The 25,024-nt window shown below is 45.9% G+C and overlaps 2 protein-coding genes across 3 annotated transcripts in view; both read right to left on the bottom strand.

Moving 5' to 3' along the window:
• Positions 1-15,736: 15,736 nt before the first annotated feature.
• DKK1 (dickkopf WNT signaling pathway inhibitor 1) lies at positions 15,737-17,810 on the bottom strand. Its single transcript, XM_072870239.1, has 4 exons — positions 17,523-17,810; positions 17,235-17,391; positions 17,016-17,126; positions 15,737-16,737 (listed from the first exon to the last, which is right to left on the bottom strand). The coding sequence occupies exons 1-4, from the start codon at positions 17,712-17,714 to the stop codon at positions 16,487-16,489; spliced, it is 711 nt and encodes a 236-aa protein (XP_072726340.1). The 5' UTR covers positions 17,715-17,810; the 3' UTR covers positions 15,737-16,486.
• Positions 17,811-20,195: 2,385 nt separating this feature from the next.
• Positions 20,196-25,024, bottom strand: part of PRKG1 (protein kinase cGMP-dependent 1) — a 526,334-nt gene continuing 521,505 nt past the window's right edge. For both annotated transcript variants that reach the window (XM_072869342.1, XM_072869341.1), the window contains exon 18: positions 20,196-24,273. In XM_072869342.1, coding sequence (XP_072725443.1) covers positions 24,175-24,273 — 99 coding nt within the window. In that variant the 3' untranslated portion in view covers positions 20,196-24,174. The remainder of the gene's footprint in view (positions 24,274-25,024) is intronic.

The raw sequence follows: 25,024 nt of genomic DNA, 5'->3' as shown, positions 1-25,024 counted from the left end.
CATGCCCTACCAGCACCCTCTTCTTATATATAATCTTCTTTAAAAATCCTTTCTCCCCTATCCCTAATTTGGAAAGTACATGAATACCATAGATCGATGTGCATGGACAGATACCCCAGACCCTGCTTTGGACATGGCCTCCCCTTTCCCCACCTCCATGGGGCCCAAACTGAAATGAGCTTGCATGGTTTCTCTTGAAGAAAAATTAACTGTACCAGGTAGTGGTGCAGCTGAAAGGCAGCTTGTACTCTTTGTATTTGGGAAGACAAAAATGCAATAAGCCTAAATCCAGAGCATTTCATGGTCAAAACCCCAACCATTTCATTACAGGAAGCCCAGGTCTCCTGTAGCTCCTCTTTGCACCTCCCACCTCACCTAGCAAGGGCAAGGTGTCAACATAGGGTGGGTTTTTGGGCACTTCGCACTACAGGCCATGACTGAGGACCATCTGCACTGGACTGAAATGGTGATGGCATTTCAGCGTGGTGGCCAAGTGTTTCCACACTGGGATCCCCAATAACAGGGTTTGGAAACAGCTGCCTTGTGCTCCACAGTCAATGGGATTCAGTTTGCGTGCGTGTCCATCCAGGCTTTAATGAAAGGATCCCTGGTGAAATATGTTCATCTGCAGTCTCTCATTTCAATGCTTTCCTAAGTATACTGTGTGCGCCCTGCAGAACTGGTAACCTACTATCAAGAGCCTGATACTGCAAAATGTGGAGCAATTCCTGGGAGGTGCTGAGCATCCACAACCCCCAGAAGTCCCTCTGCACTTCCCAGCACCAAATAAACAGAGAGAGTTATTCCAAGGTCTGCAAACCAAAGCAAGGATCCAACCCAAGCCAGCTCTTGCCCTGTGTTATTTGCATCTTGCTATGTTTAACTCCAGATCACAGTTTTTAGTAAATTGGGCTTGAAAATTATTCGACCGGGTTAGAGTTTGGCTGGCGTCTGGCAAACCTTGGGTAGTTATTTCCTGTTCCTGTTATTTAGCTACTTTTACATTTGTCAGAGTTAATGCGGTAGGCTTTTAGCAGCAGACGTCTCTTCTTTTTAGGCTGGAAAGTCTGTAAGAGAGCGGGATGATGAAGTGTGAACTGGGACCACCAGCCTTGCTGCTGCTTGAAAGCCCAAGAGGATGATGGGCTTGTGGTGGTGGCCAGGAGTGGGATGCAGGCTCTCCAGTTCATACCTCTGGATACCAGACCTGGAGGCACTCTGGCAAACAATCCATATTAGAAGAAACCAAAGCCTTGCTTTCCAAGATTTTGGCCCTAAAAAAAAAATTAATGCATGTTCACCTACAATTCTGGGCATTAATCTTGGCCCCATTGTGTGCAATGAAATAATTTTTGTTTTTTTTCCAGCTTGCCTAGAGACACTTGCCAACAAACATGGTGATGCAGGGATGAATTTGTTCAGTGAGACAGCTTTGGACCTTGTGCTGCCATAACACCACAGCACAACCACTGTTAATAGAGTTGTACGATGACTGAGTATGTGGCAATGTAATATCTGTCTTTATAAGCAGCTTATGCAGACGCTGTACCCAGTTGGAGAATGGAGCCTCATGCAGCTTTCCTCTTATTCACTTTTCTTTTTTGAAATTACAGGAGTTAAAGAAAAACCAACAAGCCCACATGCGAAAATTGGCACGAAAGCAATTTCAAATTAGAGCATCCCTGGGTGTCAGCCACACAGCAGGAGTGTCACCGCTGCGTGATGATGCTACAGTCTCTCCTTTTAGGACTGAAAGCATCCCTTGGCTAATCATCAAGCCATACTTAATGTAATAATTATTTCAATTCTGTGCTTTAATTCTGTTCACTGCCTGTAGAGTATAATAAACCCTATTTCACAAAAAAAACCTTATAATTTTGAGGTTTGTTTTTTTTTTTTAATTAACTGTGGTGAAACATCTGATGCAGTAAATTAAGAGATATCAAGCCTACGAGTAAAAAAGCTAAGTCCTATGTTAGAAAAATAGTTTTTTATGGTGAATCAAACACTGACTTGAATCACTTACTGTCCTGCTGTTTACTCAGAGCTGCCCCGTGGTGTTAGCTGTATTACACATGATTATTGTCCCAAAGCTGTACTTTTCTTCTTACAATAGCTTCATTACTACTTAATTCATGAGCAGTTCAAGGGCAGCTAGGCACTTGACTTTTCTTTTGATCAACCACTGTGACACAGGGCATAGTTTCACTTTCAGTGTAAGAATATGGCCAAAAACCCCCATCATTGTCATTGTTATCCTGCTCTATGCAAGATCCTTGGGTAAGTGGACATTGCTGGCAAGGAGTCACATAATTATAGGACTGAACTCCACTGAATAATGCAAAATTGAAACCAGTCAGGCCATGGTGGTTTCTGGGATGCTTCTTGCTGGAGTGAAACCTACTCACACAAGGAAGGACTGGCTGCCGGGCCATGGTTTTGGGCAGAAGGGCTGAATTTCATTTCATCCTAACCAGGCCAAACACAGTGCTATTTGTGTGCTCTCTTCCCCAGCACGATGGTGTAAATGCTTTCTTAGACATCCCCTGGGGTGCAGCACTCTGGAAAGACATCCAGAATTTACCTTCCAACCATGTATAGAGTATATTGTAATGCATGTGCTACTTTTACTTACAGATTTTTTTCCCCCTAAATTGTCAGGCTTTCCTCCAGTTAAGTCATAGTCACATGGACAAGATAACGGCTTGGTGATCATGGGACTATAGTAGACAAATTTTCCATGGGTGTTGAGTTGGGGGAAAAGGTGGCTTGGAAATAAGGGCAGGAAAGGACTATTCCTGTGTCCTGGGAAAAAAGGAGTGATGCCCCTTTGTAGGGCAGAGGTTGCAGGCAGAGGCAAAGCTCCTGTATTCTTACTGGGCACATGGGCAGCTCTATAAATTTTTGCTGGTGTATCCTTGAAATCCACCTCTCAATCCCACCAGAGCCTTGGAAAAGCTTTGTCTGCTGAAGCCACCATAAGCCAGGGCAGAATTGGATTCGGAGCTCAGCTAAAGTGGGGTGTGAGCAGTGGCATGGTTTTGCCATTCTGCCAAAAATTGAGCCCTGTTGTCATCCTCCTCCCATTCTGCACCCAGTTGGATGTGCTTTGAGGAATAACAGGTCATGCCAGCATCTGACAAATGACTCCTGTGATGCTGAAGGTCACTTCGTGTTACGTGTGTGTGTGTGTGTGTGCGTGTGCAACCAGCTGAAACACAGCATCAGTTTTGCTACGCACAAGCATCACTTCTTGATGCCATGGCAACCACACACTGAGCTCTACTGCTTCCAGGCTGAGTCAACAAGAAGAATTGTATTGATAAAAGTTAAGGGAATGAAGATGATAGAGGCTCTGCTGTTGCTAGCTGAAAGGAAAATAGATTTTGGACTGCAGTGGCGGAAGGCAGAAATCAAGATGCTCTTGGGATGCCTCCAACCACTGGTCTTGCAGTACTCCACCACAAGCTGAATCAGGAACTAAATCTAACCCAAATTAGATTAGAAAAACTTTGTGGGGCCACAGAAACGGAGTTGAGGAGAGGATGCGGAGTTGAACCTAACTGTCAAACCCATGATGGTGAGACTGGCCACAGAATAGCTCTAAGCTAAAGGTAAGTGGCACACAAACATGCGAGTTCATCAACATGCAACACACAGGTCTCTTTTTTTCGTCATTTCGCTTTAAAAAAAAATTCATTTTGGGTCCCTGTTTTGCTAGACTGTCAATCCTCTAAACACAACAGGGTTGGTTCCTAGTTGGGGAATAACCACAAGCCAATTAGAAGTTAAATTGTTGAGCAGTATGCATCTAATTGAAGTCTCTACTTTCTGCCTGCTATTTTTAGTGTTTGGACCGAGCTGCAGCTCCACGTAGGGTATAATCATGTTTATTTAAGAGCAACGTGTACCTCAGTGAGAAAAATAAAATCCAGCAGGCAGAGCTGTTTTTTGGGTGGTACACTTTAGGTCTAGACTGCTCTGTCTCTCTTGTACGCTATCTCCCATTGGGCATGCATCCTTTTGGCTTCAAGACTCTGACTGCAATACATGCATGCATGTGCTTTAATGCAAAGCGCATTTTCCCTGTTCTTTTATTGTCATTTATTGTCATCTATTATCATAATTTCCCAATCCTCTTCTAAGTACATCAGAGCAGTGACAAGAGACTCTGGTTGTGCTGGAGCAAACAGATGGGCTGACACACTTATAACTTAGAAGGTGAAAAGCTGAAGAAGGTGTCGTAAGTCAGTCCTGAGCAGCCTCCCCTTTCCCAGGAGAGTTTGGGGGTATTTTGGGTATGCTCTTGGATATTTAAGAAGTGATTTGAAGGGCAACAGCAAAGTGATTGTGTTGGAGTTTCTGGGTAGCTTCCAGCAAGGGGAGGCATAGAAAATGGTTATTTGCTGGAAGCTTTCAATGTCTGGGCTCTAAATGGTCAGAGGACCAGTGAGACTGGGATGGGACAATGTCAACATCAGGTTGGATGTCTTGAAAGTCGACATTTTTGTGTATGTTTGATGGATAAGTAAAGGGCCAGGAAGGGGTGGAAAGAGAAAGGAGGACAAGGGAACCAGATCCCATCAAAAACAGGAGAAGAAAAGGACCTTTCCAGCAACTTGTCAAGTGGACATAAGAGGGTTGAGATAAGTCAGCAGTAAATCAGAGGGTGGACAGCCACACAATAGCTGACGTTGGGTTGCAAATGAGACCATCAGGTTGGCACTGTAAGAGTTGAAGAGCAGGGGATAAGGACCTGACCATGTGGGACACACGTTGGGAGCCAGAGTGGAGATGAGCAGATTCACAACGTGACGCACAGCCTGAATGATGAGGGAGGGAGAGCTTAAGAGCTTGAAGCAGTTTTTTCAGCCAGAGGTTGCAACAGAAGCTTTGGCTCTGCCAAAATACTGCATCAGTCATCTTAGCTTTAGTGATAGCTAAATGATAAGAAGGGAGATAGGGAGGCCGATTTGTGCCTTAAAAAGCCCTGTGTGTACCGTGACTGTTTGTCATGACCTAATTGGCTTGTTTCCTTAAAACACCCGAAGGAAGTAAAGAAAAACAAAGCCCCAGCAGAATCCAGTGTTATACTTGTCCTTAGTAACATCTGATTTTTCTTATTCATCTCTATTTTATATATGCCTGTTGAATAGCTTGCATGCATGCCAAGTCACATTGGGAGGAAAATAGTGGGTTTTTTTCAGGAATTTTGCATACATTCCTCTTTCTCACCACAAAAGGGGTTTGAGTTTGTTTCAGTGAGAAGCCATAAATTTTATTCAAAAAATTCCCACACTGATTTATCACATCTCAGTGCTTCTGCAAAATATAAAGCCAGTACTAAAAAAACCCCAGAAGCACCATTCCTAAAATACAGACCTGGAAAGAGAAGACTCAGAACTTCATCCTAAATCAAGAAGCACATGCCCTTGCTCCTTATCTTGTTTCACAGTGATAGATGTGAAATCCTCAGATGGAGTCCATTTGAAAGTTATTAAACCAATGTTGACAAGGAGAAAATAAAAACCAAAATATATGCAAACTGATGTTTTGAGGCTCAACAATATTTAAGGGATAAACTAAGAAACTGAGGTTGTTGAGTTACCCAAACACTCCTATAGAATACATTTATCTTTGTAACAGGCAGATGCAGGCAATGGTCTTCAAATTTTAATGACAGTGAAGGTTTTTAATAGCAGTAGGCTACTTACTAGTAAGAAGTGTTCAGGACTAAGGTATTATGACAACAAAGAAAACTCCAGCTTTGAAAGGCTGTTGCTTTACTGATTATTTATTTAAATTACATCCACAGCTCAAGACAGAGTCAGATCTAAGAAAGGATCAAGAGGCCCAGATAAGAAGGGTCTGGCTTTCCAGGCCATTGCATTTCTGACACAATGAAGAGTTGCCTAAAAACAAAAGCTGAAAAATGCCATCAGGTACATGACATCAGGTCTGTTCCCATCTCCACGGAGTGTTTAAACACTTCTTGAAGCTGGTTTCCCCAGTCTAAGGATGATGTTTGGGTTGCAGAGCCACATTCACATCAATGCAGTAAGCAGGATGTCATGAGCTCACAGGACACAGCACCACCCATAGGACATGCCAAGAGGACCCTGTGCAACATCAGAAACTTCATGGGGAACAACCTGGCCTTTTCCCAAACCCAGAACCAAAGTTCAGTAATGTGGACGGATGATCTATTAAGCAGCAGACGAGTATGGGAAAAATGTAGACACAAGGGCTGTAGCTAATACCTGGAAAATCAAGCGCTAGACAGCTTCCAAGTGTTCTCCCTGTACTCGGCACTAGTGAGGCTGGACCTCGAATACTGTGTTCAGTTTTGGGCCCCTCACTACAAGAAAGACATTGCTCTTCTCTGGACACACTCCAGCACCTCAGTGAAGCTGGTAAAGGGTCTAGAACACAAGTCTTATGAGGAGTGGCTGAGGGAACTGGGGTTGTTTAGCCTGGAGAAAAGGAGGCTCAGGGGAGACCTTATTGCTCTCTACAACTACCTGAAAGGAGGTTGTAGAGAGGTGGGGGTCAGTCTCTTCTCCCAGGTAACAAGTGATAGGATGAGAGGAAGTGGCCTCAAGTTGCACCTGGGGAGGTTTAGCCTGGATATTAGGAAATTTTACTTCACTGAAAGGGTTGTCAAGCATTGGAACAGGCTGCCCAGGGAGGTGGTTGAGTCATCATCCCTGGAAGTATTTAAGACATTTGGATGAGGTGCTTAGGGACATGGTATAGTGGTGGACTTGGTAGTGTTAGGTTTACTGTTGGACTTGATGATCTTAAAGGTCTTTTCCAACCTATACGATTCTGTGATTGTTAGAAGCATTTACCACTAGTTTGCTGACAATTACTGTATGAACTTAAATAACAAAAAGGTCAAACAGCAACCTACAGGATAGCACGCAACCCAATATTCAACATGTCAGTAAACTTTTAAAGAGTAATGAAACCTGGAAGATCTGCAAGAGAAAAATCTAATATTCTTCTGTCCAGCTGGTTGCTGTTGTGGCATTTTAAAATGCTATGGTACCATGAAGACTCCACTATAAATGCAATGGGCATTTATAATCCACGTGATACAAGTAAGTCCAGAGACAGCAACAGGATATTTTGCTGGATAATAAGGATCCTACCAGAATTGTGTGCCATGATGATTCCTTGTCCCAAGTTGTCAAAAAAACCCTTGATGGGCTTTAAAAGGGATCCAAAGAAGCTTTACAGGTCAGATGGAAGCTGAAGGCCTCTTTTCCCAATACAATGCTTTGACCAACAATTAAATTATATTTTTTAAGAACATGATATCTAAACCAAAATAAATATAAGTTATTTACAGCTCTGGAAAACCCCCATATTTAGAAGTTTTCAATGCACATGACATGAACCGAAGGAAGGATTTTCCCCTCCCTGCTGATCACTCTGGCTTGCAGTGGCATCAAAATATAACCTGGGAAATACTAAGTTGGTTTCTCCAGGAACCCATCACACCTCTCCTTGCCAGTGTCTCCCCTTAGTGTGGTAGGACCATTGCAGCTGCTGGCAGCTTTCAATGACATTGAATTTGTGCTGTCCTCAGCTTCTGAGCTCCCGGAAGAATATAAAATCCTACAACAAGGATTAAAACACAGGAATAATTTGGGTCACAAAGGCTTCCCTTTTGCATTCCTCCTGCTTTCTAGTTGATCAGACAAATAGGCTGACAGCAGCTGCTACCAACAAGCGCTGCTGGCTTTCTGATGGAAATAATATCAGACTGCTCAGGCAAAGGGCATCCAGTTTAGGAATGGGATTAGCCCTTTATCACTCTACTGGAAGTAGAGTAGATCACTGGCACATTGCCAGGTTTTGTGGACTAGAAAGTCTCCATCTGCCTCCAAATGGACTTCTTGCCAAGGAGGAGCTGGAAGCTCTCCCCAGCACATGAAGGGACAAAATACTTCAATACTGCTCATAACTGTGCCTTGTCTTGACAAGAGGAAGCCAAGACAACATCTTGCATGAATAAGCCTTCTCTAAAATTCACATAAATGCTCTGGGGCAACACTGAGTTTGAGTAGGAACATTGCCTGTGAATGAAGGTGTTGGCCCCAACCAGCCTGGGGACAGAGAGGCTGGGCTGTTTCCTCAGCAAAGATGCCTGAATAAAAGTAGTGCACACCCCATAACCCTGACAGTCTTAAAAAATTGAAAAGCTACACGTAGAAGCAGATTTCTGCACAAAGGATTTGTGGTTTAGGCTGAAAGCTCATGAGATTAAATGGTCCCTGTGGATGGGAGTGGAATAAAGTACCATCTGAAAACAGCTCCAGGCTCTTCCCTTACCTCCTCTCTAAGTGAAGCCCATGGGTTGTGGTATGCAAGAAGCAAGTCTCCAAATAGGGGAAAGATCTGGGCTCATTGCTATCGCAGCCATCACTCAGCCCCCTATACAGGTTGGGCTGCAGCCAAAAGAAATTACGTTTCTTGGATGATCATTTATGGTCAGGCATTCCTCCTGGCTAAGGCAGCTAAAGCCTCGCTAACGTGAGACGTCTGGGACAGCAAAGCCACCGTGATATGGAAGGATCAGCGCAGGCCAGTCCTTTGGGAGGATGGGCAGCTTGGGACGACCTAAAGCCAGCAACGACTTGCTCATATACAAGTCAAAGAGGGAAAAGCAGAGCAGAGCCACCCACGCACCCCCCAAACACACCCACACCCCCCTCCCCCGGCTGACATTTGTGATGGAAATCAGCTCAATTAGCATTTCACTTCTCTACTTCCCAACCCACACCCTATGGACCACTGCCTGCTCTCACAAGCTGAGGAAGAGCTGTCATTTGCATGAACCTTCCCAAGCTCCTCCCAGAAACGAGATGACCTCAGCTTGGCAGTGGGTGCAAAAACCCCTGCTTTTCATTAGAGAAAGAGTCAAGGGAGGCTCTCCACACTTCTGAAAAATGGACCATGGCAGGACCTTTTATATCCTCCATTCTCACTCTGCTACACATCAATGGAGAGATGATCCTCGAATGTGCAAGTTAAAATAAATTAGATTATTAAATTAATTTATAGTTTTGATTTACTGTTCCTTGTGTGACTTCTTACCAAGTTGTGAAGTTGTCATTTTGAAGTGCTACCTGTACACCACGAGGCTGGCTATAATGCTACAAAACCCCTGTGGATCAACAGAAAAATAGAGAACTAATGTTAAGGTGCAAGATCAAAACTATATAGAAATACTTTCATCTTTGGTGAATTGGCTGTCAGGATTAAAAAAAAAGAGCAAGTGAAGCTATTTTGGAACATATTCTCCCACACTTTGGCCTTCTGTTCATTAGTGATTTATGATGGCATTAGCTTATTTTTAAGTCAACCTCATAAAGCCCAGGAATGTCAAGTAGTGCACAGTAAAATTAAATATTTCTTTTTTTTTTTTTCAAAGTGCATCCACTTTAAGGCAAAAGCAGTTAGACAACCTGACCCATTATAAGAAGTCCTTCACTGGGCACAACAAATACAGATGGAGGATGTGCTGCTTACGTCAGCCTCAAGTTTCAGGAGGTCATTTCAACAAGGACATCAGGACAGAGGATAATATGGGGCTCAGAGTTGCTGCTGGCTTGCCAGGGTTGCACTTCTAGTGATGAAGCTCTTGCATAATCAATTATTCTTCTCAAAATCAGCATCTTGAACCAGTTACGTGTTTTAAAGGAGGTTTAATTTAAAACTAAAAATAAATAAATAAAAATAGACCAACACTTCCCTGTGGGTCTGACACCCACGTACTTGCACCCCCAGATCATATTCTTCAAGAGGCAACAGCAGGGCCTTAAGAAGCCTACTGAAAAACCAAACCAAACCAAAACACAAAAGTAATAATTGAAAAAACCCACCCCACCCCCCACACACTTATAGTATCATCCTTCCCACTGCCAATAATCAGCATTTAAATATTTTCTCTACTGGTATTTGCATCCGAACCTCCATCTTCTACAAATTCACCTTGACCCCATGTGCCTTAATTTATGAGTTTTCAATTTTGTGGCCACCAGTTACACAACTTGGCTGTGTGCTGGGTTTGTTTTAAACCTGCTGGCTGAACAGTCTGCTCCTCCTTGCATCGTAAGAAACAAAAATAACCACTTGGTCACCTCCTCAGCATCGTTTACAGCTTTACAGACCTCTCATACCCTCCCTTAGTCACCTCTTTTCCAGCTGAGAAGAGCTGCCAAACCTTTTCTTGTATGGGAGCATGGTCTCACCTCCTTACCCTTTATTTTTCATAGTTCTGCTATACAATATGCTTCTGGAGTTACTTGGTATTGCCATACTGTCCTGCAATATTTTCTTAGTCTGCTACTGGGATTTTTTTTCCCCCTATATTTACCTATCCTGACTCTGTATCACCTACAGACTTATTATTAAAAAAGAAAAGAAAAGAAAAGAAAAGAAAAGAAAAGAAAAGAAAAGAAAAGAAAAGAAAAGAAAAAGGTAAGTAGAACTGTAAAGCACAAGTCCCAGCACCTATCTGTCTAGGATATCATCACCTTCTTCCACCACAAGCAACAACTATTTGTTCCCATGGCTTGCTCCCCAGTTATTTCAAAGGAGGGGAAAACCTTTGTTTTGTCCAGCAGCAGCAGCTTCATCCCTTTGGTGAGGCTCCTCACTAAGGTCTTTGCAATCAGCTGGATCACCTTGCTCTACCTCCTTGTTGATTCCTTTAACTGCTTCTCCTAGACTGGCAAAGCACTACTTTCTCATGCAAAACGCGCAAGGACTCTGCTTACTCCACAATATCCATCCATTCATCTACAGCTGCTTCTCTTTACTCAGCCAACCATTCAGATCTGGGATTTGGAGAGGTGGGGGACACCCCTCTGCCAGATGCTCAGAGGGGGGAGGCTTAACATCCCATTGTAGCCCTGCTGTGCCTCTCACTCTCCCCAGCCAACCCTTTCATCAGGCTATGGCCATTTGCATGCTGATGGACTTATTACTCACTTAAATCACCTGCTAATGGATCCCCTCCCTCACTGAGAGGTAGATTAGAAGCTCTGCCTAGAAGTGCCCTCCTTAAGTATTTCAGTTATCCTCACCCCCCTCTTAAGGTGTTAATTAGGGACACAAGTCAGGCACTGGGGGGGGGGGGGGGGGAGAAGAAAAAAAAAAAGCTATTAGGAAAAAAAAGTAGTAATAAACATCAGTTTGGATCAGCAGGGATGTAGTATATTTGTTTGAAGAAGCACAGGGCATGGAGGAAACCATACCTTTAATGCTCTGCAAGGTGTGATGAGGAGCTGGGCCACCTGGATGCTCTGCTTCCCACCCCAAGTGAGATCAAGGTTTGCTTCACCAAGCCCTCAGCTGAAAGACTTACGATACAGAGCAGCTTAAGCAGGTGGGTTAACTCCCCACAGGAAAAACCCAGCCCCAAATATAAGGGAAAACAAACAAAAAAACCCCAAAAGTTTTCTGTATTGCATTACATCCATAAAGGTTTTCACCTGCTCTCTCTGTTTAGGGCTTTCATCTTTCTGAGCCAAAATGTGCAATTTTCTGCTGTGTGTCAGGAGAGGTGAGTATTAAAAAGAAGGAACTTTTCTTGTCTTAATGCCTGTGGGTGGTTTTAAAGACTTTGTAACTCTTTCTTGCACTCTATGAGTATAGAGAGGGGTTTCATTCCTCAGACAGGCATTTTTAATGGCATGGGACTTTAGTTTTAAATGCGATGTGAAGATCGGGGGAAGCAAGAGGAGCATGAGCATCTATTTTAAAGCTTTGTTTAAAAAAAAAAAAGGATGTTTCTTGTGCTATGACCTGTGAAACTAGTTTCTGAAAGAACTTAGGAAGAAAATTACAAGAAAATAGTATTTGCCTCCCTGAAAATTCATTTCACCAGAAGTCACAATAAAAGCTGCACCGCATCCTATCCTTCCCACTTCTTCCCTTGTAAGATTAATGCCTTTATGCCAATATTGTCACTGGGTGCAGCAGAGAGGGGCTTTCTGATGATGGCTCTGTGAAAGGATCTCCTTGAAATCTGTATCAACAGCACAGAAAAATCATCTCAGGAAAGCTGTAGCATAGTTGCAAGAGTGATTCAATTTTCTCCTCAAATCATTGAAGCCATCTGCGTTTATACAGCCAGTGTCACCTCGGGGCTGGGGAAGGGCTATGGGGTTCTGGGATGTTGCTTTATTATTTTTAGCTGGGTGCTGCAGAGATGCAAGGTACATAGCAAGCCAGTGGTTAAGAGTCCAGAAAGGGCTTCCCAAGAAATTAGACAAATTAAGAGCAAATTGGCCCATAAATGGATATTGAAGGGAATAGAACCTTTTAAACCTGTAATACTGCAATTATAGCTGTCAGGAGAGTACGTGAAGGAGTGGACTGCAGACACTGATCCAGCCCATGCAGACCCCTTAACTACTGTCTCCTACCACCGTGGGGGCTCAGACCCCACCAAGTTATGTATGTGCTGCTTTTCTTATTCTGCTCTCCTTTAGACCCTTCAAAAGTAAAACTTCGGAGGGGATATCACTAGCTCCTTTCCCATGCCTCTGCTAACCTGGGCAAAACACTCAGTTTAAGGCAGGGCAAGCGCTATACCCTCATGCTCTGCATAAGGCTGTGCTGACCATATAGCAGTGACGATAGGATCATGCTTATTTATGCTCTGCCAGGACTGAAGCCATCCTTCTACTGGCTGTGCATGATATAGGATTTGATTTGAAGGGGAACAGTTATATTTGCAGAAGGCTGTAAAGCTGTGCTGCCAGCAACCAGTCATTAGGAGAGACTGCTTTACAATGCTTCCTTTTTTAATTGTTATAAATAACAATATTTAACTTTATAGACCTTTATTGTTAGCTCTTCCAGCCCTATAACCAGGAAAAGTGAGTAAACAAGAAGTGCTAAACCTCCTCATCCACCAAAACCTGCTTCTTTTATTAGCTTTTATCTTTGTTTAGAATAAGGGTTTTTTTCTGTCTTTTTTTGGGGAGAATAATTTTGTTAGAGAGGATACAGGTGGGGGAAGCACACCCTGAGATGCCTTTTACTACAGGTGTTACTGGATTGTGTGTCATGTGCTGAAATAACATGTTTCTCCATATCTTCTCTCTTTGGATTGAAGCATGAGATCCAGATGCAGCCACACCAGCCAGTTCAAATTTAGGGGCTTGCCACATCCCATTTTGTCCCCAAGTCTGATTACTATATGTCCAACTTCCCATACATGCCTTTTTTTTTTTTTTTTTTGAGGTTGCATGTGTTAATTCAGGCGTTTCTGAAATATGGAGCATCCACTGGTGGGGAGATGAATACAGGAGTGACTGTGGTGATGCTGCGTATTTCTTCCTCGAGGCATCCTGATGCTCCCACCCGTCTTACATTTATCTACATTTCTGAGTTGCTGTTGGCACTAAATGAATATTTTGACTTCTCAGGCTGCCCAAACCCTAACGCAGGTTCAGGTCCTGGGGGCTGGACAATGCATGGGGACAGGGAAGATTGAAAATCTTTCCCTTAAAGACATGGTTTTTTAAGTTTTAACAGACATAGGTCATATTGTCTTTTTTTTTTTTAAGGGATGTTACTAAATCCAATTTCTTGGTGCTCTACTTGAAGAACAGACCCCTAAAGGTCAAATGGGGCAGAAATGGGAAGAGATCCTGACTGCTCGCTGAGATGTGGTAAGAGGAAGGAGGGGGAGGGGGGAACACCACAAAACCATTGCTTTTGTGAAATCTAGCCATGAAACTAACTATTCTGGAGATCTGCTGTATTAGCATTCATCTTGCTGGCAATGGCCATGGGCCACAGGACATAGATGCAGCCTGTGCTTTGGAGGTCCCTTATGCCTTGTGACAGACAGTCAGTGCTGACCTGAGCTGCTCCTCTTGCCTAAAAAGGACTGCTAAAAATGCTCTCTCCCCCCCGCCTCCCCTGACTGAGAAAGAGAAGAAAATAAAGGTATAAGCAGCATAAAGTAATTTTTGGTTAATGCGTGGACAAGTACGGAGATGGCCAAACTGCCCAAAACTAAAGAGGATGGAGAACACGGTACTAATGATGACAAGAAATGGTATCAAATGTTTTTCAGCCTGAAATAATCACTTTATTAAGGTATCTGAAGTGCTGAAGAGTGCTGGGTGTCACCGCAAGGCCATCGTGGTGCTAAGGTCTGCAAGGATGGAGCTGGGTGTGATGATGCTGAACTCCATGTCCACCCAAGCATGCCTGCAAGTGGGCAAGGTTTGATGTAATGTGATTCTGAACCAAAAGATGCATAACTGGTATTTAATGAACTGTGAGTATATTTTTTTCACTGCCTTCAAAGGTTCAAAGCTGTATCAGTCTACCTGGGAAAGAGAGAGTGCTGTAACTGTATGGAGAAAAAACCCTAAACCTAATGACACTATTTTATATGTACTAGGGATAAAATATGCCACTGTTTATGTCAGATCTGAACTCATCTAAATAGTTACTGATGCTTTTAGTCATAGACAGGTACCTTCATTGCTCCAGTGCCATTGACTATTACTGGGCATAATAATTATTATTATGATGTTATGAAATAGTAATTTTTTAAAAAGTATCTATTTTTAAAAAGTATTTTTAAAAGTGTATTTTTAAACAATTTTTGAAACCTTGCACAATGATTAAAGCACCAAACTCAGGCTTTTGAGTTATGAGCTCTTTCAGGGGGCTGCTTCAAACCCCAGCTCATACTGCAACCCCAGTAAAAGCTGTTCCCAACTGCAGACCTGGGACAGTGAGACTTAAACACGTGCCGTCCAGCAATGTCACCATGCACCATCGCTGCGACCTGTGGATTGCCACTTAGTTTATGGCACACACAGCTCTGGCCACAGTCACTGTGGCTATAGCAGCCTTCCTCAGTTGCTGCAAATAGTTTGATGGGGACAAATGCCCCAGTGTATTTAGGTGGTTTAAGGAGCATCAGTGTTTTACCCTCCGGTTTGGGCCAGCTTTGACTATTCTCAGCCTGCCCAGATGCCACCCAGCCCAGTCTTGAAAAGAGCTGGAGAAAAGGGATGACCCCCTTGCTCATGCAAGAGGAAGGCTCCTTTTTAATAATTTCCCTCTACAGGGGGCTGTGTGCTCCCTTCTTTGCATTTTTCTGTAGCTGTGGGCTTTGTTCAGCACCAGCTGGTACTTGCAGACTCCTGTGAGAGCTGCAGTTTGGGTTTGTGTTCAGTAATCCCATGTACCAGTGCAGTCCCCGAGGTGCCTAAATAGGCAGTGTTAACACTAGAGGCACCAAACACTTGTGATCAGGTTGCATTTTAAAACAAGATGTGGCACTGCTGGAGCATCCCTGCAAATGGGACATGGTGCCCTCAGAGCTGCCCAGGAATGTGCTGCCTTGCAGTCAGATTTGGACTTAGGTACAAAGCGCTTTTGGGTTGTACAGGGAAGACTCGGGCATGGTTTTGCATTCCAAATGCCTTCCCCAGGTTGAGGGCAGCCTGCCAGGTAGGCACAGGACAGAGGTGCTAGCACTGCACTTGCTGCCCACCAGCCCCATGCTTCATGAAATGGCCCCCACTCTTGCTCCATGCACATTTACAACCACTTGCAATAGGTGGACAGTTTTAGAAGCTAAAGGGGATGGGGAAAAAAATGCATGCTTGCAGCTTTCCCTCCCTCCAAGCCATCCTGAAATTCATAGTAACAGGCTGCAAAGCAAAGTGAAATATAAGTCTTTATTGTGCATGGAACAAAGATTGCACTGATGGAGTGGTTGAGATCACTGTGCTCCTCAGCACCAGTCCTGTGGTTGGCCACCTGTTGCAGTCCAGCACAGTCCCTCTGGCCATCCCTCACGCCCTCCTCACCCCATGGAAAGATCAGGCAAGAGGGTGTTTCACTGCCACCTGCCCTTCTCAGAGCCCTGGCCACAGTGCCCATCCTTGACCCCCTATCCAGTGGCCAGAGGGTATCAGTGCCTACCGTGGCACACTAAGTCCTAAAAAGGAGCTGAATAAATAGAGATAACCAAATGGCCTTTCCTCTGGGGTGCCGGCAATGAGCTGCCCCACTCCCCCCCTCTCTTTTTGGAGATTTCCCCGCCCCCCCGGGCACATCACCCCACCCATGGGGCAGGGAGGGACCATGGCGGCTGTGTGCAGGCAGGGACGCACAGGTGTCTTGGGCTGATTTCAAAGAACGGTTTATTTGCTTGCAAACAGACCGTCACATCCCTTTGACCTAGATTTAAAAACCCAGTGTGCACAAAGTCACAGTCACGGCTTGAAGAGCACAAGGCAGCACCCTTGGAAAAAAAAAAGAGAGTCATTAAAACTCCCGGTGTTATGTACAGCTAAGTGCCAGCTCAAGTATTCACAACACAGTAACGTACTGCAATTAGTCACTTAAAAGTAGTTCCCTTGAGAAACAACCTTCTGCTCCGGCAGGGCCAGAGTCCTTCCCGTCCTGTCCATCTGTCTGGCGATGCTCAGTGCCGCTGGCAGGTGTGCAGGCGGGAGGTGTCGGTGGGGCCGTGCTCTCGCTGGAGGCGGCAAGCCAGCCCCTCGGCACACTGGCACCGCTGGAAGATCTCCAGGCCGTGGGTGCCTTTCCGCCGGTGCCGGGTACACACCTGCCCTTCTCGCAGCACCGGCTTGCAGATTTTGGACCAGAAGTGACGGGCGCAGCACAGTCCAGCTGCGCAGTCCGATGAACGCAGGCAGAAGTCCCCTTCCTCACCTGCATGGGGACAGCATGGCATGTGCTCAGTCTGGGATGCTCCCACGGGGGATGGTGGGGCAGGTGGGTATTTCCCCACAGGAAACTGTGAGGCAGAGTGGGCAGCCTGGGCTGCTCCAAGGGGGACAGCAGGGCAGGGTGGGCATCTGGGCCAACCCCACAAGGGACAGCGGGGCAGGGTGGGCATCCCAGCCCGACCCCATGAGGAACAGCACAGGGGCAGGGTGGGCAGCCCCTGATGGGGGACAGTGGGGTCATGATGCTGGGGACCCTCTTACCTTTGGCAGTGGGGAGCCAGGCTGGAGCAGGCGTCCGTCGAGGCAGCACCTCGGTGCCGATCTCGTCCAGCTCGGCGGCTCCGTGGGGAGGCTCCAGGGGGGTGCAGAGCCCTGCGGGAGGCAGCGGGAGGGCTGTCAGGCACAGGCGGGACCCTGACATCCCCTCCCGCGGACACCCCCAGGGTGTCCCCCTCCTCCCCAAGCCCTGCCGCCCCTCACCGTTGCTGCAGGTCGTGCCAGGGCAGCACATGGCGTCGCGCAGACAGCGCTTGCGGCGTCTCCGGCAGGCGAGGCAGAGCGGGGCGCCCCCGCCGCGGGCCGCCCCCCCGCAAAACTCCTCGGGGCCGCAGTCCTCGTCCTCGGCGCAGGGGAAAGGCTGGGGGGGGCAGAGAGGAGGCGGAGGGGTCAGCGGGGCCGCCACCCCCCCATCCCCGGTGTGTCTCCCTCCATCCCCGGTGTCCCGTGTCGCCCCCCTTCCCCCCATCCCCGGTGCATCCCCACTCCTACCTGCCGGGTGGCGGCCGGCAGCGGCTTGTTGCTGCCGTCGAAGGGGGCGGCGGGGGCGGCGCTGGCCTCGGCCGCCCCCCCTGGGGGGGGTCCCTTGATAGCGTTGGAGCTGAGGGCGCCGCCGGGCGCCGCCGCCCGCCCCGCCGGGGCCGCACAGCTCAGCGCCGCCAGCAGCGCTACCAGCCCCCGCATCCTCGTCTCGTCTCGTCTCGTCCCGTCCCGTCCCGTCCCGTCCCCGGTAGTATCTCGCCAGCGAAGCAGCTCCCGCGCCCCCGAGCAGCAGCTACCTGCGCTGCCCGCCGCCGCCTTTTATACCCCCGGGGCTGCCTCCTGCGCCCGCCCCCTCGGGGAGGAGGGCACGGCGGATGGGATTTCAAAAGGCCCCCGGGGGGTTGTGCCTATGAGCCCCCAAAACCACCCCCCACCCCGCCCCGAGGGCTCCGTCATTGGCCGCCGGCCCGGGAGAGGATTTCGCAACGGCGAGGGCAGACACCCCCCCCCCTCCCCCCCCCCAGCATCCTCCCCCTGCCCGGTCCCCGGCCAGATGCTCCGCACGTCCCGACGCCGTCGCTGTCTCCAGCCGGGCGCGCCGTCTCGCCCGCCGCGGGGGGGACGGGGAAAGGTGAGGGGGCTCGCCCCATGCAACCCCCCCACAGTGGCTGGGAGGCGCGGTGGGGTGCAGAAAGGCCCCCCCTTGGTGGCAGAGTCGGTCCTTTGGTCTCCTGTAAGTCTGCGCCCTGCCCTCCCCCGCGCCCTTCCTGGCGCCAGCGCAGCTTTGCAGGAAAGGAGGGGGCCGCTCCGCACGCCCCCGGCCCGGGGTGTGTGTGTGTGGGGCCGGGACACGGCGGGGGCTAAGCCCCGGCCCGCAACCCCCGTCGGTGTCTGTCGGCCCCCCCCTGCCGCTCCTGCCCGCGCACTCTCCTGCCCGTGTACTAGCCTGACCCCAGCCCGGGCAGCACCTCCGTCGGGATTTGGGGGGGGCAACATTGATGGGGGAACTCCCGGGCCCTTTGATGAGGGGAGATGAAAAAGGTCGGCCCCCCCCACGCCCAGGTCCCTGCACCGGAGCGGCGCGGGCCCCTCTGACCACCCGACCCCACCGGGGCAGTGTAGCGCGGCAGGCACCACGGCGCCCCCTGGCGGTAGCGGCGAGGCAGCGCCGCCCCCCGCCCCCCAGGGGTTGTTTTGCAGCAGCAAACACCAATTAATTAAATTGATTTTTTAATGATGACGCCCTAATGCCCTTATTCATTTTTTTTTTTAGCCGGGTTTGAAAGAAAATAAAGGCAAAAAGCCTAAACACCGCAGCGATGCCCAAGCCCACCATAAATATTTATTCCCATAAGGGTGGGTGATTTCAGACACTGCAGTCCTGCCATTAAAGCCCCAGCAGTGCTCACCCACCTCCAGCGCGACGGTCATCGCTGTCGCTCTGCGGGGAGCTGCTGTCAGGTATTTCAGGCCTAAGAGGCTCAAGCTGGGCTAATAATTGGCTGGGAAAGTTTCGGCGAGCACCTAACACAGGTGCTGGCGGAAGCAGTGCAGCTGAGTCAGCGGCCAGCAGACATCTCTGCCACAGTCAGGCGAACTGGGGCCTTGCTATTTTTAGCCTGCAAGAATGAGGGCCACACCTTGCCCTGAAATCCCTGTATTTCCCTTGCAGTTTCAGGTGAGGGCCACGTCACCCTGGGCTTTTTATTGTATTATGAACTCGTATCTGTGATTGCTACATCCTGCAAAATCATTTTGTAATGTTTCCCAGCTCCTGCTTAGGCAGTTACCAAATTTATTTCCCTCCTGGGAGGATGTTTTCTCGTGCCTTTTCCCAGTTTTTACTTGTCTCTCTGTCCACATAGCACTGAAGTACACCCCTAACCTTGACCTTGCTGAGATTTAAAGAAGACACTTGTGTCACAGGGGGGCCGAGCAGTTTCCCAGGGATGGATTTAAATCCATTGGGATGGACAGAGTCTCAGCATCCTGAACGCTGCATCATCCTGCATACAGAGGTGATGTCTTCATGACATCCCGTGGCTGTGCTGCCATTAATGGCTGCGCCTCCATCACCACCTCTTGGCATTTCCCGTAAGGGACAGTGATGACAAGGACACCATTGTTTTTTGACATGGGTGTTGTTCACAGTCACATCCCATCTACGATGATGCAACTCAGTGTTGGAAATATGGTCCCTTCCCAGCTGCATGCCCTGGACTCACTTATATTGGCAGCAATCAAAATATAAAGTGAATTCTTCATCCCTGAAGAGTAAACATGCTGTAAATGTGCATCTTGCTTAACATGCTCACAGAATAATTTGGGTTGGAAACAAACTGGGGGGGGGGTCACCCAGTGCCAACTCTGCTCGAAGCAGGAGCCCTGTCAGCCTTGGACCCCTTTGGTTGGGCTGCTTGGGGTGATGCCGCTGCTCAAATAAGCGCTAAAGTACAGTAACTGTGGCCATTTGCCTTCACATCCTGCAGAAAATCTGGATGAAGATACAAGCCGGGACCCCAGTACTAATCTATAAGTACCATACATTTTGTTTGGTTATCACTTACTGCGTATTGTCATAAATGAGAATAAATAAAAAATCTGATTTAATCACTAAGCAGAAGCACTATCCTGAACTTAGCTTCTGCCATGGAAGAAAGATGTTGACACACTGTTCAAAAGTAATTATTTTTATTTCAACTCTATAAAGTATACAACAGGCACTCGGCAATTACAGCTGCAGGGAAAATACAGAGCAAAACAAAAGCGGTTAAAGTTTATGAAAAAAAGTTCTTAAATCTACATCAAAAGAGTGCAACCGGCTGATGACCGGTGGATGACTGACATTTGTCAGACAAACAAAACCTCTTTTATGTAAGAAGAAAACTGGAGAAAATAAGAATATAAAACAAAGGGCCAGTGTAAAAACAGCGTAAGTTGGGACTCGGGACGATAGGCAACTCCAAATGAGAATTTCTCCTTTTGCCAGTAAAGCCCTAAAACTGCCCAAGTCTCAGCATCACGCCTGGTTTACGCGGCCGGGGAGCTGCAGAGGACGAGGAGCTTCCAGCTTTCCAGCTCAGCTCTGCAGGAGTGCCGAGGACTTGCCTCTGCAGTGGGTTGCATATAGAAGGAGTTGGGGGGAAAAGCATGGATCCCGTTTTGTTGAGTGGTGCAAATGAGCTATGCTGTTGCGTTGGGGTTTCAGGTCAAAAAACACAGGTCAGGTTGCACACCGAGTCGCTCATAATTTTTTCCGGGCGGGAGATTTCTAATGGGGTTTGTATAAGACGGGAGGTTGGCGCTGGATGGAACGATGGGTTGAATCTGCACAGCTTAGCAAAACAGGAATACCTGTCTACGGACTGATAGGATGTCATATATTAATTTGACCTGCACATAACATTTATACATTTCACAGAAATGACTCTGTATCTCATTAACAGATACACAGCTCTGGTACATTGAACAGAAATAAGAGAACGACGTCATCATTTCTGTAATTCATCAATATTATATAACAAAGGCTTAGAAATTGGTAGCAGAAAGAACTGTAAAATGCAGCAAGCTAAGAAAGGACGACATTTTGAGGTGTGTTTGTCTTTGTCATGCAGCATAACACCAAATTTGAAATTTTTTTTTTTCAATAGGATGCCATGGATTTAAGGCACTTGCAACAATGCCAGATAGCTAGTCATGTTCTAAAACTATGGGACAGATGAGTTAACAGTACAGTTGACATAAAGTTTAATAATACTGACAATTATGACATTAATTCAAGTCTACCTTGATCTAAAAACATTACATTACAAATAAGAAAAAGAAGTAATAATGCCATGAAACTCTAAAAGAAAAAGTTGTATGTGTACCACAAAATATCAACACGAAAATACCTATTTACATAAATATTCGCTTGTGGTCCTGTTGTTAAATAAAGAGTTTGCTATGGATACTGCAGCACTGTGAGAAGCTACAATCATCTGTGTCTTAATGACAGCAATCTTAATACACTCGTTTTTAAATACGGGAGCTGATTTTCCCTTATGTAAATATGCCATCGTCCCATATATTAAAAAAGGAGACAAAGAAGAAAGGACAGTAAGTGGAAACACAGAGGCAATCTATTGTTGTGAATATATTTATATATATATATAATGCAACTCAAATATATTACTTATAAATGAAGGCGTTTATCATACACATATGCTAAGTATGTTGTTTATGCTTAGGAAAGGTGATGAAAGTCGAGTGAGGTGTTTGATATCAAAATAAACTTATATTCGGTACAGTGCATGCCACACGCTGCAGGTATTAATTACCGTGTGTGGCATAAGGAAAAAAGGATAGGAAGGAAGAAAAATAACTCAATCAGCCGGTTTTAAAACCTTCTTCCCGTAACATTTTTGGGTTGCCCCCCAAAATCATTGTGATGCTCTTTCCTCCCAGCAACCCCTTGACTGACCTGCATCTCTGTTACTGAATGTCATCATTTTGGGACAAACTCCTCTCACGTTCTTCTATAGAAAGTTACCAAATGCAACAAGTTTTCTCCTCCAACGTCACCGCATCCATCGAGTGAAAAACCAGGGGGATGTGAGTAAAGAATTCAGCTTTTAGGCAGCAGCCTGTCTGCTAAGATGCCTAGCGATTATTTTAGCCCTAGTATTCAGCATTGGCTTTCAGTGTCTTCCATTGCTCAGAGAAAGGCTGAAAAGCAAGCGTGTATTTGCCCTATATGAGTAATTCCCAGGAGACATAGTTACCATCTTTTCCCTATGGTTTTGAAGGCAAACAAGTTTTAATGATCAATGAATAGTGGAAATAACCTGAAGTTATTGTGCCGACAATGTCGCCTCACTCTTCAGAAAACTGGGGAGCAAATTCAGCAACACAGACTGGTTTTGAAGGTGTTGCGATGACCGAGCTCTTTAGTTTGCTGGTGAACAGCAGGCATTGTCAATGCTGTCAAAGAAGGGGAGCAAATATCTTCTTAATATGCTCTATTAAGTCGCTTTTGTTAGGAATATGGGAAAGAGTTAGGATCTAGCATCAGGGAAATAATTTTTTACTGTTAAAACATAACATTTTCCATATACTATGTAGGCAAAACTCATATAAATGACTTTTGAGCAAAAGTTCACCTTTTGACTTTCAGCGTATACAACAGCTCTTGGCAGCTCTGAGATGAAATGAGGCAGCATCTGCTAATTTTTTGGGGCAAGGCCTGTTACAGAGACTGAAAGCTGATAAACTTTTAGTCCCACGCATACACAACAAGCAGGCATCCAGGACAGGATGCCTCTGTTACATCCTACAAATCAGAATAGACTGCACTAAAGCAAAGGAAAAGCAGTGGAAGTGAGCGTACACACGATAGTATTGTTCTCCCCAGCTCTTTTTTTCATACAAGCTGACTCGGCTCTAGCCATCTAGACATGGAGACCTCACATAAACACATCTAATATCCATTTTCCATTTAATTCCACTGACTTTCCTGTGGAGCTCCTTATTCTGGTGAGGCATTAGGATTACATTTTTACAGGCAATATTACAAACAGAGCCAACAAACTGGCCCCGTACCACCTTTTATTTTAATTAGCTTTGTACTAAACACAGAAGAGATGCAGACATGGACATGTAAAATCATCTAAGAGTGTGATGGAGAATGATGCCTCTTGCTACATATTTCTGAAATGGTGGTTGACTCAATTTATATTGTACATAGATGAAGTACATAGCACCTATAAAGTACATTATGGGTCTTATGTTTTCCCTTTGGGTTCTAAAAAGGTAAAAATTAAGCTTAGTTTTATGCCTAGTAGCTAATCAATAAGACCAGTGGGCTGCTGTGACTTTATTACAGGACCATTATTTAAGCACTATTTTATATGTAAAATGGATTAATTTTATGATTTTTTTTCATGCAGTTATGTATTTGTACCAAGGGAAAGGAAAAATCCCCTCCAAATGTCGTGTTACAGTATGTTCTCAGCTGTATGAGAGAAGCAACCCATATCTGCCTTAACAGGATCTAGAGCAGTTGTGCTTTTGTTTTACCAGGCTAAAAAAAAATTTCTGCAAAAGAAAGAGGAAAGGTAACATTCAGTCTTGTCAAGAATACTGCTCGGAAAGAAAAAGGACAAATTTTACCACTGCTTTGATGTGAACTCTTTGACCAGTACTGTTGTGGTCCTCCTTTGCTCCTACACTAGCCTACAGTAGAAGAGTTTGGAGGGTGGGAGTAGCCCAAATCCTGCACTGTATTTAGCTACAGCACTTAATAAATTACTATTGATCCTACCGATAAAGCCAGTACCTTGCAGCTAGGAATAAGTGCATCTTACACTACGTATCTCTCGACTTTTATAATTAAGAGCGTAGCAAGATTGTTGCAGTGATAGAAAACATATTTCTTTACTGGTGAAAGGCTTTGCGTCAGGACCACCATGTCAACTGCTATTTTAAGTTCAAACATAAAACATGAAGAGCACTATTGTCATCTAAGCAGTAAGTCCTAATGCCACTGTAGTTACTGTAGCAGCATCAATCAAGGCATCATGGTGACCCCGAGCACTAATCCTCCCCAATTCTTTCAGTTTTGCTGGCAGCCATGTCCCAGGAAGCTGTCTTCAGCAAGGCAGAAGCAGGTAAGAGAAATACATTAAAAATCTATGTCCCATCCTGAGTTGTCGTCAGGGGGTGGTTCATCACTGTCCTCCGGGAAGCTGTCAAAATTGCTTGTGTCTGTTGGAGATGCAACCTGCGGAAAGAAGAGAGTGACAAGAAGGGGACAGTCATCAAAGTGGACCTCTGCGGACATTTCCTCTCTGTCTCACAACTGTGATCATTCAAAAGCATTCATTGCTAACTGCAGCAAGCAAGAAAAGTTCTGCATTCATCAAATTTTTGCTGAATCCCAGGAGGACTTCCCACAGTCCCCCTGCTCTAATGATTCAGGCCCTCTAGGGACTCTAGTTTAAGAGCAACTGTCCTACCTATGGTTACAAGGTTGGCAAAAAATACTTGGAAAAGCCCTGGGCCTCCCCAAAGCCCAAGATTTCCAATTTATGGCTCCAGGAATTTGAGGCTGTGAGCTGGGCCCTGCCATCTTTCAGTTTCCTGACAAGTATTGCTCAGCCTATGGAGCCTACCAGAGAAACCCATCTTCCTAGGATGAAGGCCAAGTATATTTCTTTTTTGGAAATAATGTCATTTAAAATCTACCGTAGCTAGATAATTTCTAATTTTTTTGCTTTACAATGATGACTGAAACTTTCTTACAATGAGACCCTGATACATTCAATGCAATTAAAAAAAATGAAACAATACAAAAACAGACCAGCAGCTCTCCAGACCAAAATAATCACTGTCTTACTAAAGAAAATTGGTACTTTGAGCCGTACCCCAAGTAGCCAGTGCAGGCTGGAGGGGACTGTACTTGCCATAGTAGTGCTACGGAAATACTTGCTGTATTTTTTAGCCATTTCACTTGTGCAGCTGGTGAAGAAGCC

Source organism: Ciconia boyciana, chromosome 8 (assembly GCF_034638445.1).
Source record: "Ciconia boyciana chromosome 8, ASM3463844v1, whole genome shotgun sequence".
Lineage (NCBI taxonomy): Eukaryota > Metazoa > Chordata > Aves > Ciconiiformes > Ciconiidae > Ciconia > Ciconia boyciana.
Note: the sequence above shows the minus strand (reverse complement) of the source record. Positions and strands in the feature narration are given on the sequence as shown.

Excerpts from the sequence above, each read along its gene's own strand:
- DKK1 (XM_072870239.1), bottom strand. The coding sequence starts at position 17,714 with ATGCGGGGGCTGGTAGCGCTGCTGGCGGCGCTGAGCTGTGCGGCCCCG. Across the intron at positions 17,392-17,522 it reads TGCCGGCCGCCACCCGGCAG|CCTTTCCCCTGCGCCGAGGA; the intron begins GTAGGAGTGGGG and ends TGCCCCCCCCAG. Across the intron at positions 16,738-17,015 it reads CTGGCTCCCCACTGCCAAAG|GTGAGGAAGGGGACTTCTGC; the intron begins GTAAGAGGGTCC and ends GTCCCCATGCAG.